Source organism: Panulirus ornatus, chromosome 4 (genome assembly GCF_036320965.1).
Source record: "Panulirus ornatus isolate Po-2019 chromosome 4, ASM3632096v1, whole genome shotgun sequence".
In the NCBI taxonomy this organism is placed as follows: Eukaryota; Metazoa; Arthropoda; class Malacostraca; order Decapoda; family Palinuridae; genus Panulirus; species Panulirus ornatus.
The window spans coordinates 85295245-85314437 of NC_092227.1; the positions used below are offsets into that span (position 1 = coordinate 85295245).

The following is a 19193-nucleotide window of genomic DNA, read 5'->3' on the forward strand; positions in this document are numbered from 1 at the left end:
CATCCAAATTAGTCACAACCAAGATATTATCAGAATTTAGCTTTTTTTCTTTACAGCCTCAGTTATAACAACTAGTTCTGCCTGTGTAAACTCCAAAATAATCTATCTCCTTAATCCATGACCCATTTTTCCATGTCAAAATCTCATTCCACTTCTCACATTTACTTGAAAACTGCTATTTGTAAGACACCCATCTTCTATTGTGATAATACATTATAAATTTTCAGATCACTAATAGTAATGCCTTCATCACAGACAGTATACTCAGTAACATCATCCTCAATACCATAATCTCCATTATTGGATACAATAGTCTTGGTCCATTTCCCCTTGGATTTTATGAAGGCAATGAGATTAGCTGAGCCACTTAGGGGAATGATGATGGTGATTTCATTGGGGTACTGCAGCAAAGTAAAGGAGAGGGAAGTGGTACATACATGGATGTACTCACCCCCCTGAGGGAAGAACATGTCCCACTGTCTTAAGCAAATGCCAATCTCTTTTTTTTTTTTTAACAAATCTCTCCTGTGGCTTTATAATTACTCTGATCCTCATCTCCCATGTGCCATATCATACAGTGGATGAAATCCATCATCATCCATGTTATGGGTAACAAATCTCACAATCTCATCCACCTTCCTAATCTTTGATAATTTGATGTTAAATCTTGTTAGCTTCCCATTCTTCATCATCACCTTCCTATATGGAGATGTTTGTGCTGTTCATACTGAGATGTTAGCAGTAATTTATACCACATTCTCTTCCACCTCCATCCCGTCCTCAGCAGCTTGTTCCTATACTTTAGCATCCCCAATCTTTTGAATGAAATCACTGTACTCCTGGACAGCAAAATCCCCATCTTTTGCCTTCTGATCCACATCCTACACCAGTCTGCTGGATAAAATTCTCAAGGAATCACTAGGGTTTTAGTGTCAAAAAAATCCCAACTGGATTTGTTATTATAAACACAGAGATTGAACGTTAATAATTTCCTGGGTTCTCTTCCCTTATCTCCCTCCACAACTGGGCAGCCATCCATCATATTTCTCTTATATCCCTCTCCACAGTTAAAATGATGCCATAGTCTACAGGCTAAAGCACTTAGCATTTAAAATATGGCTTTATTATGACCAATAATAGCATTTAAAATATGGCTTTATAAAGCTGGTCAGGATTTCCTTCAGTGGTTGCCAAGTTGCACTCCTCAGACCTAGGTAGCTGTCTTTCTGTCACACCTGCACTGAATTGCTGATATTCTGTACACAAACATACAATCCATGTTATACAGAAAACTTGACATCACCTAACTCGCACAACTCATTCTTCATGACTAGATTTTCCTGCAGTGAGCACTATGTGCTAGACCTGCCTTTTGGGAAAAATGGTAGAAACCAGATGGAAGTAGTAGGTATGAACATTAAGTAGAGCTAGAAGGGTGGAACATTAGGTAGATATATTAGAAGTAGTAGGTAGAAACATTTGGTAGGAGCCTCTGGAAGCACGGCACTAGAGTTGCCCTTTGCCAGCGCCTGTAAGAGTGAGGCATTAAAGGCTAAGAAGTGGCACTGGAGTTTACCAGTTAAAGACTTTTGTGTGCATTTCCTTTACTTCCCAATAATTCTTCTATTTAAACTCTTTGACTATATGACTTCTTGCTATGAAGCTTTGCTCTCTTCACATCCATGCACCAAGATCCCCTATGCAGATTTCCATGTACACCACAAGGGTTGGTTACATTTTAACCAGTACAATCCTGGTGGAGTTAAGGCCTTTTTTTTTCTCTCCTTAATGAGCTGGAGCAATTAATTAAACGTCCTACATAAGGTAACACCCATAACAATTACTCTTCTAACACACTTGACTTTTTTACTGCTGAACCCTCCCACTATTCATATACCATTTCTGCCCCCCTTCAGATATTCTACTACTTCCTATTTCCTCACCCCTTGAAACACCAACTGTGACACTTTGGAAGAACTCAGAGGTATTCCCTGTATTATGCTAAACACATAGCAAGAGGTCATCTTTCAAATCTTTTTCTACTAAAATGTAGTTTGATCACTCCTGCTTTGGTATCTTTCATGCCAAGGATGGTTTGTTCCAGACTATGAAACTTTTCCCTTCCCCAGAAACCCACTCCACTTTCATTTCTGCTCAGAATCATTGTAGAGTTGTTCCTCGAAGAGCCAAGTGCACCTTAATAAAGAGTGTGCAAATTTTACTTCTAATCACAAATATTTTTGGTTCTTAACCAAAAGCATCTCCAAGAATTGTAATTCAACCTTTTCTCCTCTTCTGACCTGATCAATCTACTGCTACCTCTCCAACTCATATATCCATTCTCTTTGGTTCCTTGTCTTCCTTAAACTCAACTTTTGATGATTCAGCTTCTAATCCTCTACCCTCATCTCTTCCCACTGAACCTATGCCATCTGCATTTCCCTCACACAGAGTCTTCCAGGTACTCTCCCAGCTTCAGGTTGACAAGGTGTATAGCTCAGATGGCATAGCTCCATGGGTTCTTCGGGAGTGTACCTCTAAGGTAGCACCAAACCTTGCTAGCCTATTTCACCTGTTTAAAAACCCAGACTTTCTCTTCCACTTGAAAGCATGCCTTGCTACAGCCCATCCCTAAGATAGGTCACTGCTCTAGGCCCTCCAACTAACCCCCCACCTAATAGCTCACACTTCTGCTAACTCTCTCAAACACTTAGAATCTCATTTCCTTTTAGATAACCCAAGTGTATTCTATAGAGCTAGGTCAGTTGATCTCTGATATGTGACTCACCTTTTGTCCTTCTCTCTCAGGGATTTTGGTGAAACTTTTGTCTAGCCTCTAAAGGCCTGTCTACACGAGCGGGCCTGATCGGCGGGTTTGCCCGATAACGGGCAAATTCTGGCGGGCCTGCCCGTGAATGTTGTCCACACGACCGAAGTGATGAACAGCCGGGCCTGCCCGACAATGTTACCAGTAGCGGGTGGAGTGTGGTACAAGAACCATGGTGCCTAACACTGTCAAGAAAAAGATTTTGTGCTCTATGATAATAGTTTTGTGTCTCAAGAAGAGAAGGATATGGTGTAAAGACTGGTTAAAGAAAAGAAGTATGTTTGGAAGCACTGCAACAATACTTCATGAACTACAAAGTAGTGAGGAACACAACTTCAGAAATTACTTGAGGATGAGTGTAAACACTTTTTACATCTTGTTATCAAAGGTGGAGCCATACATAGTGAAGAAAGACACAGTTATGAGAAACAGCATTACAGCAGAAGCTCGTCTGGAAGCAACCCTGCGATTTTTAGCAAGTGGGGTCTACTTATTCAGAGTTGTAGTACAGTACACGCATATCAAAGCAAAGCTTGTCCCCTATAATACCAGAAACATGTAGGGCCATATACGAGGTGCTGAAGGCTGACTACTTAAGACGTATCCTCACCATTCCCAGTGTTTTGGCTTGTGTCCAAGTTTGACAATGAAGGTCTTGGATTATCACTGTCATGGAGGAAAATCAGGTCATAGAAGCACCACAATTTAGGTACATAGATATCTTCACTCCCAGCTCCTGACTTCTGTGAATGCTTTACTTTCTTGCATTCATGCCAAAATTGGTTACGCAGCGTGTCTATTTTCTTTTTTATGTCATCCGTCGTAACGGAAGTACCATGCTCTCTCATCTCCGCAGCAATAGCCTTCACTGTTGTTATGTGTTTGTCTCTGTTCTTATAGCATTTCAGCTTCACATTCCATAAACATGGATTCTTACAATAAAGGTCAATCAAAGTACTAGTAAGTGCTTTAGACCAAAAAATTGTTGGTGGCTCACTAGAGTTATCCTGGGCTGCCATCGTTAAATGTTCACTGTGCTACTATGCCGTGGGATGTGGGATGAAGGCCCGCCGTGGGTTCACGATATTATCTTGCGTCTGGCAGGGTAGAAAATCCAGCTACCTGGCACCAGCTCAGTGATTTACGGCAGGCTTTTGGGCAATTTGATCGTTTGCCTGTCAAATATGCCCGTTAACGGGCAAGCCTGCCGATCAGGCCCGCTCGTGTAGACAGGCCTTAATACCTCCAAAGCATTTGACAGTATGGCATGTCTTTGCTTTCTAAATTCCTTAACTTTAAAGTCACTGCTTCTCTCACTTCTCTGATGCATAGTTTCCTTTCTGAACATTCCATCACAGTAGATGTTGATGGAGCAACTTTCCCCTCCTATCCTATTGGTAGTGGTGTTTCTCAGGTTTCTGTCCTATTGTCTACTCTCTCTCTCTCTCTTTCATCTCTCTATAAATGATCATTTCTCTTCTACTTCTAACATTATTCACTCTTATGATGATTCCACTTTATATACAATATCCTTCTTTTCTTTCCCTTCTTTCTCACACCAATCATATTTCCTCTCCAATGTTTCAGAGTGGGGAAGCAATGATGAATGTAAAAATTCAATAGTCCTAAAATGCAATTTTTCCCTGTATCTCTTTCTAGGAATCATTTTATTCTCTGTTCAATTTCAAAACACATTTCAGCCCTGCAGCAACATAACACATGATGGGCAAAACCATATCCTCCACTCTGTAACATTTAGAATGTGGGGTTTCCAGAACGAAGTCTGCTTCCCAAAACTTGGGAGTATTGTATAGATGCCATGATTATTTTTCTTGTGGACATCAATTTCGTATCTACAGGGGTTTTATTCACCCAAGTTTGGAATACTGCTAAGTTGGCTCATCCTTCACGTCTTTGTTAACTAGAGAGGAATCAAAAAGTCTTCCATCCCAATAATTCTCCTAGCATCACCTCCTTCCAATCCTCCCTTTGCATATACCACGATGTTCTTGCTATTTCTCTATTCTATAGATAACATTTTGGCTATTGTTCTTGTGAGATGTCTGCATTTGCCCCCAACCCTAAAGTTTGGATCCATGGCATGTGTTTGGCAGATGCTTCTCACAGTTTCTGTTTGGAGTCTGGCCTCTCAAGGACTGGCTGTTATGATACCTACTTCTTTCCAAAAAAAAACTAAGCTATGGAATTTTATCCTTCTTTTGTCTTTTTCTTTCCATATAAACTTATTTCCTTTAAGAGACAAGTCTACAAGAATTTACAGAGCCCTGATTAATTTCTACTTTCTTTTAATTTTACTTATACTCAAGATTGTCTCAATTGGAGCATGTTTTGCCCATCCCATGAAAAATATCTATTAACTTCACAGGAAAGAGTTGTGAGCCCTAGGCACAATGAAACATGCAGCAGGACTGGGATGAGGGAGATTGTGAAAAAGCTAATGGGAGTGCCAATGACCAACTAGATGCACACCTATGAACCATCAGCTAGCCAGCACAAAGTTTTGTAATGGAAAAGCTGTGCATCAGTGACTTCATTCAATCCAGACAAAATGTCCAAGCCAAAAAGATCTCTTTTTCCTGTAATCCAATGACTGGCAGGTCATCATAACATAAGAAGTGCTTTGTTCCCCACACAGTCTACTTCATACATACCAAGAGATTCCTCCTCATAAGGTGCAAATCTGATCTCTTTTGTCACTGGTTTAACTTTCTGGGAATCATGGTACTGTATATTCAGAATATTCAGATATAGGATACATTGTACTTAAAAGATAAACTTAATAAATAGAGAGTAATGCCCATGTGTGAGCCCTCACTGACTACAGAATATTCTACATGAACATGCCTTTGTGCTTTACATCTGGCTCTATAAGTTTAACTGATAGAACTGTCTACGAATTTCATAGAGAATTATGCCTGCAGCTACACTTGTATTCAGGCTATCCATACCTTTTTCTTGAGGAATAGTCACCTGAATACCTTCATTGACATACGCAAATTTTTTGGCAGCAGTACTAATGCCAGCTTCTCCACCAATGATGATGACAGCACCTGTGCTTGAATTAGAGATCTTTTGGAAAACCTCTACTTTATCATAGTAATAAACTGGAAGCTGAACATTTTCAAAGTTACGGAGATGTTCCTCATCAACATAACTAGGATCAATAAATACTTTGTTCCCCTCACTGTCAACTTCATACATGCCTACAGATTCCTCAACATAAGGTGCAGATCTGTTCTCTTTTGTCACTGGGTTAACTTGTAGAGCATCATGCTGCTGTGTATTTACATTCATATTTCTATTTGGATCCAGTTCTTGACACACATCAGCTAAGAGAAGTGGAGCATTTTCTGGTATGTAGTTGTTGAGAATATCCCAGGTTACCTTGGATATCAACTTTATCCGGAAATGTGCACCACATGCTGCCCGTAAGACTTTAGATTCCCATGGATCACAACATCCTGAAAATAAATACCAAGCTTAGTTTTCAATTTTCTCTTTAGCAGATTTAAATGCCACCAACACATCTTAAAAATTAACTAAGGAGACTTTGGAATCATTATCTTCTATTCCTTGACATTATTAAATAAGGTAACATCTGAGAACGATTTGGTGAACAGAGAAGAGGTAATGAAAGCTTTGCGGAGGATGAAATCTGGCAAGGGGGCACGTTTGGATGGTGTTGCAGGGAAATTTATTAAGAAAGAGGGTGACTGTGTTGTTGATTGATTGGTAAGGATATTCAATGTATGTATGGACCATGGTAAAGTGCCTGAGGATTAGCAGAATGAATGCATAGTGCCATTGTACAAAGGCAAAGGGGATAAAGGTGAGTGTTCAAACTACAGAGGCATAAGTTTGTGGAGTTTTCCTGGGAAATCATTAGGGAGGGTAATGATTGAGAGGGTGAAGGCATCAGATTAGGGAAGAGCAGTGTGGTTTCTGAAGTGGTAGAGGATCTGTGGATCAGGTTTTTGCATTGAAGAATGTATGTGAGAAATACTTAGAAAAACAAATGGATTTGTATGTAGCATTTATGGAACTGAAGGCATATGATAGAGTTGATAGATGATAGAGATGCTTTGTGGAAGGTTTTAAGCGTATATGGTGTGGGAGGTAAGTTGACAGAAGCAGTGAAAAGTTTTTACCAAGGATGTAAGGCATGTGTACAAGTAGGAAGGGAGGAGAGGGATTGGTTCCCAGCGAATATCAGTATGCGGCAGGGATGTGTGATGTCTCCATGGCTGCATAATTTGTTTATGGATAGAGTGGTTAGGGACGTAAATGCAAGCATTTTGGAGAGAGGGGTAAGTATGCAGTCTGTTGGGGATGAGAGGAACAGGGAAGTAAGTCATTTGTTGTTCGCCAATGATACAGCTCTAGTGGCTGATTTGCACAAGAAACTGCAGAGGTTGGTGACTGAGTATGGAAAAGTGTATGAAAGAAGTTGAGAGTAACTGTGAATAAGAGCAAGGTTATTAGGTTCAGTAGGGTTGAGGGACAAGTTAACTGGGATCTAAGTTTGATTGGGAAGAAATTGGAGGAAGTGATCTAAGTTTGATTGGGAAGAAATTGGAGGAAGTGAAGTGTTTTAGATATCTGGGAGTGGACTTAGCAGCAGATAGATCCATGGAAGCGGAAGTGAGTCACAGGGTTGGGGAGGGGGCAAAGGGTCTGGGAGCAATGAAGAATGTGTGGAAGGAGAGAACATTATCTCAAAGAGCAAAAATGGGTATGTTTGAAGGAATAGTGGTTCCAACAATGTTATATGGTTGCGAGGCATGGGCTATAGATATGGTTGTACGGAGGAGGGTGGATGTGTTGGAAATGAAATGTTTGAGAAAAATATGTGATGTGAGGTGGTTTGATCGAGTAAGTAATGTAAGAGAGACGTGTGGAAATAAAGAGAGAGTAGAAGAGGGTGTGTTGAAATGGATTGGACATATGAAGAGAATGAGTGAGAAAAGACTGACAAAGAGGATATATGTGTCAGAGGTGGAGGGAGCAAGGAGAAGTGGGAGACCAAATTGGAGGTAGAAGGATGGAGTGAAAAAGATTTTGGGCAACCAGGGCCTGAACATACAGGAGGGTGAGAGGCATGCAAGGAATAGAGTGGATTGGAACGATTTGGTATACCAGGGTTGATGTGCAGTCAATGGACTGAACTAGGGCATGTGAAGCGTCTGGGGTAAACCATGGAAAGGTGTGTGGGGCCTGGATGTGGATAGGGAGCTGTGGTTTCAGTGGATTGCACATGACAGCTAGAGACTGAGTGTGAACGAATGTGGCCCTTTTGTCTGTATTCCTGGCGCTGCTTTGCTGAAGCAGGGGATAGCGATGCTGTTTTCCTGTGGGGTAGGGAAGCGACACGAATGGACGAAGGCAAGTCAGTATGAATATGTACATTTGTATGTATGTAATGTCTGCATATGTGCATTATATGTATGTATATGTTGATATGTGTATGTATGTATATGTGCATATGTGGGTGTTTATGTGTATATATGTGTATGTGAGTGGATGGGCCATTCTTCGTCTGCTTTCTGGCGCTACTTCGCTGAAGTGGGAAACGGTTGATTATGTATAATAAATACATACCAACAACAATAATATCAAAAGTAAAGGGATCAAAGGGAACAGGGGGACCAAGAAGGAGTTGGAAGGATTGATTATGGAGACTTGGGGTATCAAGACCAGAACATTCATGAAGGCAAGGTGAGTGCAGAGGATTGAACATATTGGATGATGTGGTATATGTTGGGAAACTTGTTCTCAATAAGCTCAACTAGGGAAGATAACGTGGTGAAGATAAACCATGGAGTGGTCACTGGTATTTGGCTGTGGACTGTGGTTCTGGTTTTGGCATATCATGGATACTTAGAAATTGGATGTAAGTGATGCAATCTTGCTAAGACAGAAAAGACAATTAGGAATAAAATAAATTTCATCTGATGTTAACATGCCTAGTATCTACGGTGTACTGGGTTTAAATGACTGGTTGTCTGAATGACTATGAGTACATCTTTTTAATATTTCAAATTTTGCACATTTTTGCTTCTCTCTGGGAAACTCCATTTTTTAAATGACTGGTTCTTTGAATGACTGATTATGAGTACATCTTTTTAATATTTCAAATTCTGCACATTTTTGTTTGTCTCTGGGAAACCACTTTTTTAACCATAGCATCTTACTATTGCTAAATTGGCTAACACAGTAAATTATTTTGAAGACATTTTTTTCATACTATTCACCATTTCCCGCATTAGTGAAGTAGCATTAAGAACAGAGGACTAAGCCTTTGACGGAATATCCTCACTTGGCCCCATTCTCTGTTCCTTCTTTTGGAATATTAAAAAAGAGAGGGGAGGATCTCCAGCCCCCCCGCTCCCTCCCCTTTTAGTCGCCTCCTATGACATGCAGGAATACATGGGAAATATTCTTTCTCTTCTATCCCCAGGGATAATTTTGAAGACATAAAATTCTTTTTTTTTCATACATCACCATTTCCCACGTTAGCGAGGTAGCGGTAAGAACAGAGGACTGAGCCTTCAAGGAAGTCTCCTCACTTGGCCCCCTTCTCTGTTCCTTTTTGGAAAATTAAAAAAAATGGAAGGGGAGTATTTCCAGCCCCCCACTCCCTCCCCTTTCAGTCACCTTCTACAACACACAGGGAATACGTGGGAAGTATTCTTTCTCCCCTACCCCAGGGATAACATAAAATTCATGTTTACGATATTATCTGAAAAGAAATTTGTGTAAATATGCTGCACAACATTCCTTAATATAAAAATGTATTTATATTCCTTTCTAGTTACAATTAGAACTACTAAGACTAACACCATATACCATCTAGTCAGCTACTGTGTACAACCAACTAGGAAACAATGACTTAAAGGGCTGCCTATAGAGAGTAATGTGTGGAGATATGTAATGAAGTGGTCTTTTCAATAGATTTCTCTAGGGAAACTTTGCTATCAAACATGGAAATGAACAAAAGATATCAAGCAAAATACCTATCTTAAGAATCATACGTAACACTGACTGCATACCTTTCATAAGAATTGCATGATCGATTCCAACTGATGCTAATGTGCGCAGAATCCCACCAATGTTCCCTGGTTCTCGTACCTGATCCAGGATAACAGTAACTGGAAGGCTTTTGTGGGATGAGTAATTCTTACATGATTCTTGATGCTTAAAAACACCTGCAAGTAAATAAAGTATAATACAATATTAAACAATATATGGAGAGAATGAGTGAGGAAAGATTGACAAAGAGGATATACATGTCAGAGGTGGAGGGAAGAAGGAGAAGTGGGAGACCAAACTGGAGTTGGAAAGATGGAGTGAAAAAGATTCTGAGTGATCGGGGCCTGAACATGTAGGAGGGTGAAAGGCGTGCAAGGAATAGAGTGAATTAGAACGATGTGGTATACTGGGGTAGACGTGCTGTCATTGGATTGAACCAGGGCACGTGAAGCGTCTGGGGTAAACCATGGAAAGTTCGGTGGGGCCTGGATGTGGAAAGGGAGCTGTGGTTTTGGTGCATTATACATGACAGCTAGAGACTGAGTGTGAACGAATGGGGCCTTGGTTGTCTTTTCCAAGTGCTACCTCGCGCACATGCGGGGGAAGGGGGTTGGTATTTCATTATGTGGTGGGGTGGCAACGGGAATGAATAAGGGCAGACAGTATGAATTATGTGCATGTGTATATATGTATATGACTTTGTGTGTATATATATGTATACGTTGAGATGTATAGGTTTGTATATGTGTGTGTGTGGACATGTATGTATATACATGTGTATGTGGGTGGGTTGGGCCATTTTCTCGTCTGTTTCCTTGCGCTACCTTGCTAATGCGGGAGACAGTGACAGAGTAAAATAAAATAAATAAATAAATATATTATTCATCTATTTATTATACTTAATCACTGTCTCCTGCATTAGCTAGGTAGTGCAAGGAAACATACGAGAAATGGCCCGACAAAAAGGCCACATTTGCTCAAACTCAGTCTCTAGCTGTTATGTGTAATGCACCAAAACCACAGCTCCCTTTCCACATCCAGGCCCCACAGACCTCTCCATGGTTTACCCCAGATGCTTTACATGCCCTACTTCAATGCAATGACAGCATATCGACCTTGGTATACCAAATCGTTCCAATTCACTTTATTCCTTGCATGCCTTTCACCCTTCTGTATGTTCAGGCCCTGATAACTCAAAATCTTTATCACTCCATCCTTCCACCTCCAATTTGGTCTCCCACTTCTCCACGTTCCCTTTACCTCTGACACATACATCCTCTTTGCCAATCTTTCCTCACTCATTCTCTCCATTTCAATACACCCTCTTCTGCTCTCTCAACCACACTTTTTATTACCACACATCTCTCTTACCCTTTCATTACTTACTCGATCAAACCACCTCACACCACAGGTTGTCCTCAAACATCTCATTTCCAACACATCCACCCTCCTCCACACAACCCTATCTACAGCCCACACCTCACAACCATATACATTGTTGGAACCACTATTCCTTCAAACTATTCACTTCCCAAGCCCTCTCATCCACAACAGACTGCATACTTGCCCCTCTCTCGAAAACTCTTGCATTCACCTCCCTAACAACCCCTTCCATAATCAAATTTAACATCCATGGAGACATCATACACCCCTGCCGCAAACTGACATTCACTGGGAACCAATCACTTTCTTTCCTCTCTTCCTACTCATACACATGCCTTACATCCTCGATAAAAACTTTTCACTGCTTCTAGCAATTTGCCTCCCACACCATATACTCATAATACCTTCCACATGCGTAAGACAAGGGAGCAAATGGGAACTTCAGTGAAGAGCGTAAGTGGGGAGGTGATAACAAGTAGTGGTGATGTGAGAAGGAGATGGAATGAGTATTTTGAAGGTTTGTTGAATGTGTCTGATGACAGAGTGGCAGATATAGGGTGTTTGGGTCGAGGTGGTGTGCAAAGTGAGAGGGTTAGGGAAAATGATTTGGTAAACAGAGAAGAGGTAGTAAAAGCTTTGCGGAAGATGAAAGCCGGCAAGGCAGCAGGTTTGGATGGTATTGCAGTGGAATTTATTAAAAAGGGGGTGACTGTATTGTTGACTGGTTGGTAAGGTTATTTAATGTATGTATGGACTCATGGTGAGGTGCCTGAGGATTGGCAGAATGAATGCATAGTGCCATTGTACAAAGGCAAAGGGGATAAAGGTGAGTGTTCAAACTACAGAGGCATAAGTTTGTGGAGTTTTCCTGGGAAATCATTAGGGAGGGTAATGATTGAGAGGGTGAAGGCATCAGATTAGGGAAGAGCAGTGTGGTTTCTGAAGTGGTAGAGGATCTGTGGATCAGGTTTTTGCATTGAAGAATGTATGTGAGAAATACTTAGAAAAACAAATGGATTTGTATGTAGCATTTATGGAACTGAAGGCATATGATAGAGTTGATAGATGATAGAGATGCTTTGTGGAAGGTTTTAAGCGTATATGGTGTGGGAGGTAAGTTGACAGAAGCAGTGAAAAGTTTTTACCAAGGATGTAAGGCATGTGTACAAGTAGGAAGGGAGGAGAGGGATTGGTTCCCAGCGAATATCAGTATGCGGCAGGGATGTGTGATGTCTCCATGGCTGCATAATTTGTTTATGGATAGAGTGGTTAGGGACGTAAATGCAAGCATTTTGGAGAGAGGGGTAAGTATGCAGTCTGTTGGGGATGAGAGGAACAGGGAAGTAAGTCATTTGTTGTTCGCCAATGATACAGCTCTAGTGGCTGATTTGCACAAGAAACTGCAGAGGTTGGTGACTGAGTATGGAAAAGTGTATGAAAGAAGTTGAGAGTAACTGTGAATAAGAGCAAGGTTATTAGGTTCAGTAGGGTTGAGGGACAAGTTAACTGGGATCTAAGTTTGATTGGGAAGAAATTGGAGGAAGTGATCTAAGTTTGATTGGGAAGAAATTGGAGGAAGTGAAGTGTTTTAGATATCTGGGAGTGGACTTAGCAGCAGATAGATCCATGGAAGCGGAAGTGAGTCACAGGGTTGGGGAGGGGGCAAAGGGTCTGGGAGCAATGAAGAATGTGTGGAAGGAGAGAACATTATCTCAAAGAGCAAAAATGGGTATGTTTGAAGGAATAGTGGTTCCAACAATGTTATATGGTTGCGAGGCATGGGCTATAGATATGGTTGTACGGAGGAGGGTGGATGTGTTGGAAATGAAATGTTTGAGAAAAATATGTGATGTGAGGTGGTTTGATCGAGTAAGTAATGTAAGAGAGACGTGTGGAAATAAAGAGAGAGTAGAAGAGGGTGTGTTGAAATGGATTGGACATATGAAGAGAATGAGTGAGAAAAGACTGACAAAGAGGATATATGTGTCAGAGGTGGAGGGAGCAAGGAGAAGTGGGAGACCAAATTGGAGGTAGAAGGATGGAGTGAAAAAGATTTTGGGCAACCAGGGCCTGAACATACAGGAGGGTGAGAGGCATGCAAGGAATAGAGTGGATTGGAACGATTTGGTATACCAGGGTTGATGTGCAGTCAATGGACTGAACTAGGGCATGTGAAGCGTCTGGGGTAAACCATGGAAAGGTGTGTGGGGCCTGGATGTGGATAGGGAGCTGTGGTTTCAGTGGATTGCACATGACAGCTAGAGACTGAGTGTGAACGAATGTGGCCCTTTTGTCTGTATTCCTGGCGCTGCTTTGCTGAAGCAGGGGATAGCGATGCTGTTTTCCTGTGGGGTAGGGAAGCGACACGAATGGACGAAGGCAAGTCAGTATGAATATGTACATTTGTATGTATGTAATGTCTGCATATGTGCATTATATGTATGTATATGTTGATATGTGTATGTATGTATATGTGCATATGTGGGTGTTTATGTGTATATATGTGTATGTGAGTGGATGGGCCATTCTTCGTCTGCTTTCTGGCGCTACTTCGCTGAAGTGGGAAACGGTTGATTATGTATAATAAATACATACCAACAACAATAATATCAAAAGTAAAGGGATCAAAGGGAACAGGGGGACCAAGAAGGAGTTGGAAGGATTGATTATGGAGACTTGGGGTATCAAGACCAGAACATTCATGAAGGCAAGGTGAGTGCAGAGGATTGAACATATTGGATGATGTGGTATATGTTGGGAAACTTGTTCTCAATAAGCTCAACTAGGGAAGATAACGTGGTGAAGATAAACCATGGAGTGGTCACTGGTATTTGGCTGTGGACTGTGGTTCTGGTTTTGGCATATCATGGATACTTAGAAATTGGATGTAAGTGATGCAATCTTGCTAAGACAGAAAAGACAATTAGGAATAAAATAAATTTCATCTGATGTTAACATGCCTAGTATCTACGGTGTACTGGGTTTAAATGACTGGTTGTCTGAATGACTATGAGTACATCTTTTTAATATTTCAAATTTTGCACATTTTTGCTTCTCTCTGGGAAACTCCATTTTTTAAATGACTGGTTCTTTGAATGACTGATTATGAGTACATCTTTTTAATATTTCAAATTCTGCACATTTTTGTTTGTCTCTGGGAAACCACTTTTTTAACCATAGCATCTTACTATTGCTAAATTGGCTAACACAGTAAATTATTTTGAAGACATTTTTTTCATACTATTCACCATTTCCCGCATTAGTGAAGTAGCATTAAGAACAGAGGACTAAGCCTTTGACGGAATATCCTCACTTGGCCCCATTCTCTGTTCCTTCTTTTGGAATATTAAAAAAGAGAGGGGAGGATCTCCAGCCCCCCCGCTCCCTCCCCTTTTAGTCGCCTCCTATGACATGCAGGAATACATGGGAAATATTCTTTCTCTTCTATCCCCAGGGATAATTTTGAAGACATAAAATTCTTTTTTTTTCATACATCACCATTTCCCACGTTAGCGAGGTAGCGGTAAGAACAGAGGACTGAGCCTTCAAGGAAGTCTCCTCACTTGGCCCCCTTCTCTGTTCCTTTTTGGAAAATTAAAAAAAATGGAAGGGGAGTATTTCCAGCCCCCCACTCCCTCCCCTTTCAGTCACCTTCTACAACACACAGGGAATACGTGGGAAGTATTCTTTCTCCCCTACCCCAGGGATAACATAAAATTCATGTTTACGATATTATCTGAAAAGAAATTTGTGTAAATATGCTGCACAACATTCCTTAATATAAAAATGTATTTATATTCCTTTCTAGTTACAATTAGAACTACTAAGACTAACACCATATACCATCTAGTCAGCTACTGTGTACAACCAACTAGGAAACAATGACTTAAAGGGCTGCCTATAGAGAGTAATGTGTGGAGATATGTAATGAAGTGGTCTTTTCAATAGATTTCTCTAGGGAAACTTTGCTATCAAACATGGAAATGAACAAAAGATATCAAGCAAAATACCTATCTTAAGAATCATACGTAACACTGACTGCATACCTTTCATAAGAATTGCATGATCGATTCCAACTGATGCTAATGTGCGCAGAATCCCACCAATGTTCCCTGGTTCTCGTACCTGATCCAGGATAACAGTAACTGGAAGGCTTTTGTGGGATGAGTAATTCTTACATGATTCTTGATGCTTAAAAACACCTGCAAGTAAATAAAGTATAATACAATATTAAACAATATATGGAGAGAATGAGTGAGGAAAGATTGACAAAGAGGATATACATGTCAGAGGTGGAGGGAAGAAGGAGAAGTGGGAGACCAAACTGGAGTTGGAAAGATGGAGTGAAAAAGATTCTGAGTGATCGGGGCCTGAACATGTAGGAGGGTGAAAGGCGTGCAAGGAATAGAGTGAATTAGAACGATGTGGTATACTGGGGTAGACGTGCTGTCATTGGATTGAACCAGGGCACGTGAAGCGTCTGGGGTAAACCATGGAAAGTTCGGTGGGGCCTGGATGTGGAAAGGGAGCTGTGGTTTTGGTGCATTATACATGACAGCTAGAGACTGAGTGTGAACGAATGGGGCCTTGGTTGTCTTTTCCAAGTGCTACCTCGCGCACATGCGGGGGAAGGGGGTTGGTATTTCATTATGTGGTGGGGTGGCAACGGGAATGAATAAGGGCAGACAGTATGAATTATGTGCATGTGTATATATGTATATGACTTTGTGTGTATATATATGTATACGTTGAGATGTATAGGTTTGTATATGTGTGTGTGTGGACATGTATGTATATACATGTGTATGTGGGTGGGTTGGGCCATTTTCTCGTCTGTTTCCTTGCGCTACCTTGCTAATGCGGGAGACAGTGACAGAGTAAAATAAAATAAATAAATAAATATATTATTCATCTATTTATTATACTTAATCACTGTCTCCTGCATTAGCTAGGTAGTGCAAGGAAACATACGAGAAATGGCCCGACAAAAAAGGCCACATTTGCTCAAACTCAGTCTCTAGCTGTTATGTGTAATGCACCAAAACCACAGCTCCCTTTCCACATCCAGGCCCCACAGACCTCTCCATGGTTTACCCCAGATGCTTTACATGCCCTACTTCAATGCAATGACAGCATATCGACCTTGGTATACCAAATCGTTCCAATTCACTTTATTCCTTGCATGCCTTTCACCCTTCTGTATGTTCAGGCCCTGATAACTCAAAATCTTTATCACTCCATCCTTCCACCTCCAATTTGGTCTCCCACTTCTCCACGTTCCCTTTACCTCTGACACATACATCCTCTTTGCCAATCTTTCCTCACTCATTCTCTCCATTTCAATACACCCTCTTCTGCTCTCTCAACCACACTTTTTATTACCACACATCTCTCTTACCCTTTCATTACTTACTCGATCAAACCACCTCACACCACAGGTTGTCCTCAAACATCTCATTTCCAACACATCCACCCTCCTCCACACAACCCTATCTACAGCCCACACCTCACAACCATATACATTGTTGGAACCACTATTCCTTCAAACTATTCACTTCCCAAGCCCTCTCATCCACAACAGACTGCATACTTGCCCCTCTCTCGAAAACTCTTGCATTCACCTCCCTAACAACCCCTTCCATAATCAAATTTAACATCCATGGAGACATCATACACCCCTGCCGCAAACTGACATTCACTGGGAACCAATCACTTTCTTTCCTCTCTTCCTACTCATACACATGCCTTACATCCTCGATAAAAACTTTTCACTGCTTCTAGCAATTTGCCTCCCACACCATATACTCATAATACCTTCCACATGCGTAAGACAAGGGAGCAAATGGGAACTTCAGTGAAGAGCGTAAGTGGGGAGGTGATAACAAGTAGTGGTGATGTGAGAAGGAGATGGAATGAGTATTTTGAAGGTTTGTTGAATGTGTCTGATGACAGAGTGGCAGATATAGGGTGTTTGGGTCGAGGTGGTGTGCAAAGTGAGAGGGTTAGGGAAAATGATTTGGTAAACAGAGAAGAGGTAGTAAAAGCTTTGCGGAAGATGAAAGCCGGCAAGGCAGCAGGTTTGGATGGTATTGCAGTGGAATTTATTAAAAAAGGGGGTGACTGTATTGTTGACTGGTTGGTAAGGTTATTTAATGTATGTATGACTCATGGTGAGGTGCCTGAGGATTGGCGGAATGCGTGCATAGTGCCATTGTACAAAGGCAAAGGGGATAAGAGTGAGTGCTCAAATTACAGAGGTATAAGTTTGTTGAGTATTCCTGGTAAATTATATGGGAGGGTATTGATTGAGAGGGTGAAGGCATGTACAGAGCATCAGATTGGGGAAGAGCAGTGTGGTTTCAGAAGTGGTAGAGGATGTGTGGATCAGGTGTTTGCTTTGAAGAATGTATGTGAGAAATACTTAGAAAAGCAAATGGATTTGTATGTAGCATTTATGGATCTGGAGAAGGCATATGATAGAGTTGATAGAGATGCTCTGTGGAAGGTATTAAGAATATATGGTGTGGGAGGCAAGTTGTTAGAAGCAGTGAAAAGTTTTTATCGAGGATGTAAGGCATGTGTACGTGTAGGAAGAGAGGAAAGTGATTGGTTCTCAGTGAATGTAGGTTTGCGGCAGGGGTGTGTGATGTCTCCATGGTTGTTTAATTTGTTTATGGATGGGGTTGTTAGGGAGGTAAATGCAAGAGTCTTGGAAAGAGGGGCAAGTATGAAGTCTGTTGGGGATGAGAGAGCTTGGGAAGTGAGTCAGTTGTTGTTCGCTGATGATACAGCGCTGGTGGCGGATTCATGTGAGAAACTGCAGAAGCTGGTGACGGAGTTTGGTAAAGTGTGTGGAAGAAGAAAGTTAAGAGTAAATGTGAATAAGAGCAAGGTTATTAGGTACAGTAGGGTTGAGGGTCAAGTCAATTGGGAGGTGAGTTTGAATGGAGAAAAACTGGAGGAAGTGAAGTGTTTTAGATATCTGGGAGTGGATCTGTCAGCGGATGGAACCATGGAAGCGGAAGTGGATCATAGGGTGGGGGAGGGGGCGAAAATTTTGGGAGCCTTGAAAAATGTGTGGAAGTCGAGAACATTATCTCGGAAAGCAAAAATGGGTATGTTTGAAGGAATAGTGGTTCCAACAATGTTGTATGGTTGCGAGGCGTGGGCTATGGATAGAGTTGTGCGCAGGAGGATGGATGTGCTGGAAATGAGATGTTTGAGGACAATGTGTGGTGTGAGGTGGTTTGATCGAGTAAGTAACGTAAGGGTAAGAGAGATGTGTGGAAATAAAAAGAGCGTGGTTGAGAGAGCAGAAGAGGGTGTTTTGAAATGGTTTGGGCACATGGAGAGAATGAGTGAGGAAAGATTGACCAAGAGGATATATGTGTCGGAGGTGGAGGGAACGAGGAGAAGAGGGAGACCAAATTGGAGGTGGAAAGATGGAGTGAAAAGGATTTTGTGTGATCGGGGCCTGAACATGCAGGAGGGTGAAAGGAGGGCAAGGAATAGAGTGAATTGGAGCGATGTGGTATACAGGGGTTGACGTGCTGTCAGTGGATTGAATCAAGGCATGTGAAGCGTCCGGGGTAAACCATGGAAAGCTGTGTAGGTATGTATTTTGCGTGTGTGGACGTGTGTATGTACATGTGTATGGGGGAGGTTTGGGCCATTTCTTTCGTCTGTTTCCTTGTGCTACCTCGCAACCGCGGGAGACAGCGACGAGGTATAAAAAAAAAAAAAAAAAAAAAAACCTTCCACAGAGCATCTCTACCAACTCTATCGTGTGCCTTCTCCAGATCCATAAATGCTACATACAAATCCATTTGCTTTTCTAAGTATTTTTCACATACATTCTTCAAAGCAAACACCTGATCCACACATCCTTTACTACTTATGAAACCACACTGCTCTTCCCCAATCTGATGCAGTA

At 41.4% G+C, this 19193-nt stretch overlaps 1 protein-coding gene across 1 annotated transcript in view; it reads right to left on the reverse strand.

The window, feature by feature from the left end:
- Positions 1-587: 587 nt before the first annotated feature.
- LOC139746113 (rRNA methyltransferase 3A, mitochondrial) overlaps positions 588-19193 on the reverse strand; it is a 40988-nt gene continuing 22382 nt past the window's right edge. Inside the window, exons 4-5 of the mRNA XM_071656969.1 lie at positions 15307-15462; positions 588-6309 (exon numbers count right to left, since the gene is read on the reverse strand). Of these exons, the coding sequence (XP_071513070.1) occupies positions 5714-6309; positions 15307-15462 (752 nt within the window). The 3' untranslated portion in view covers positions 588-5713. The remainder of the gene's footprint in view (positions 6310-15306; positions 15463-19193) is intronic.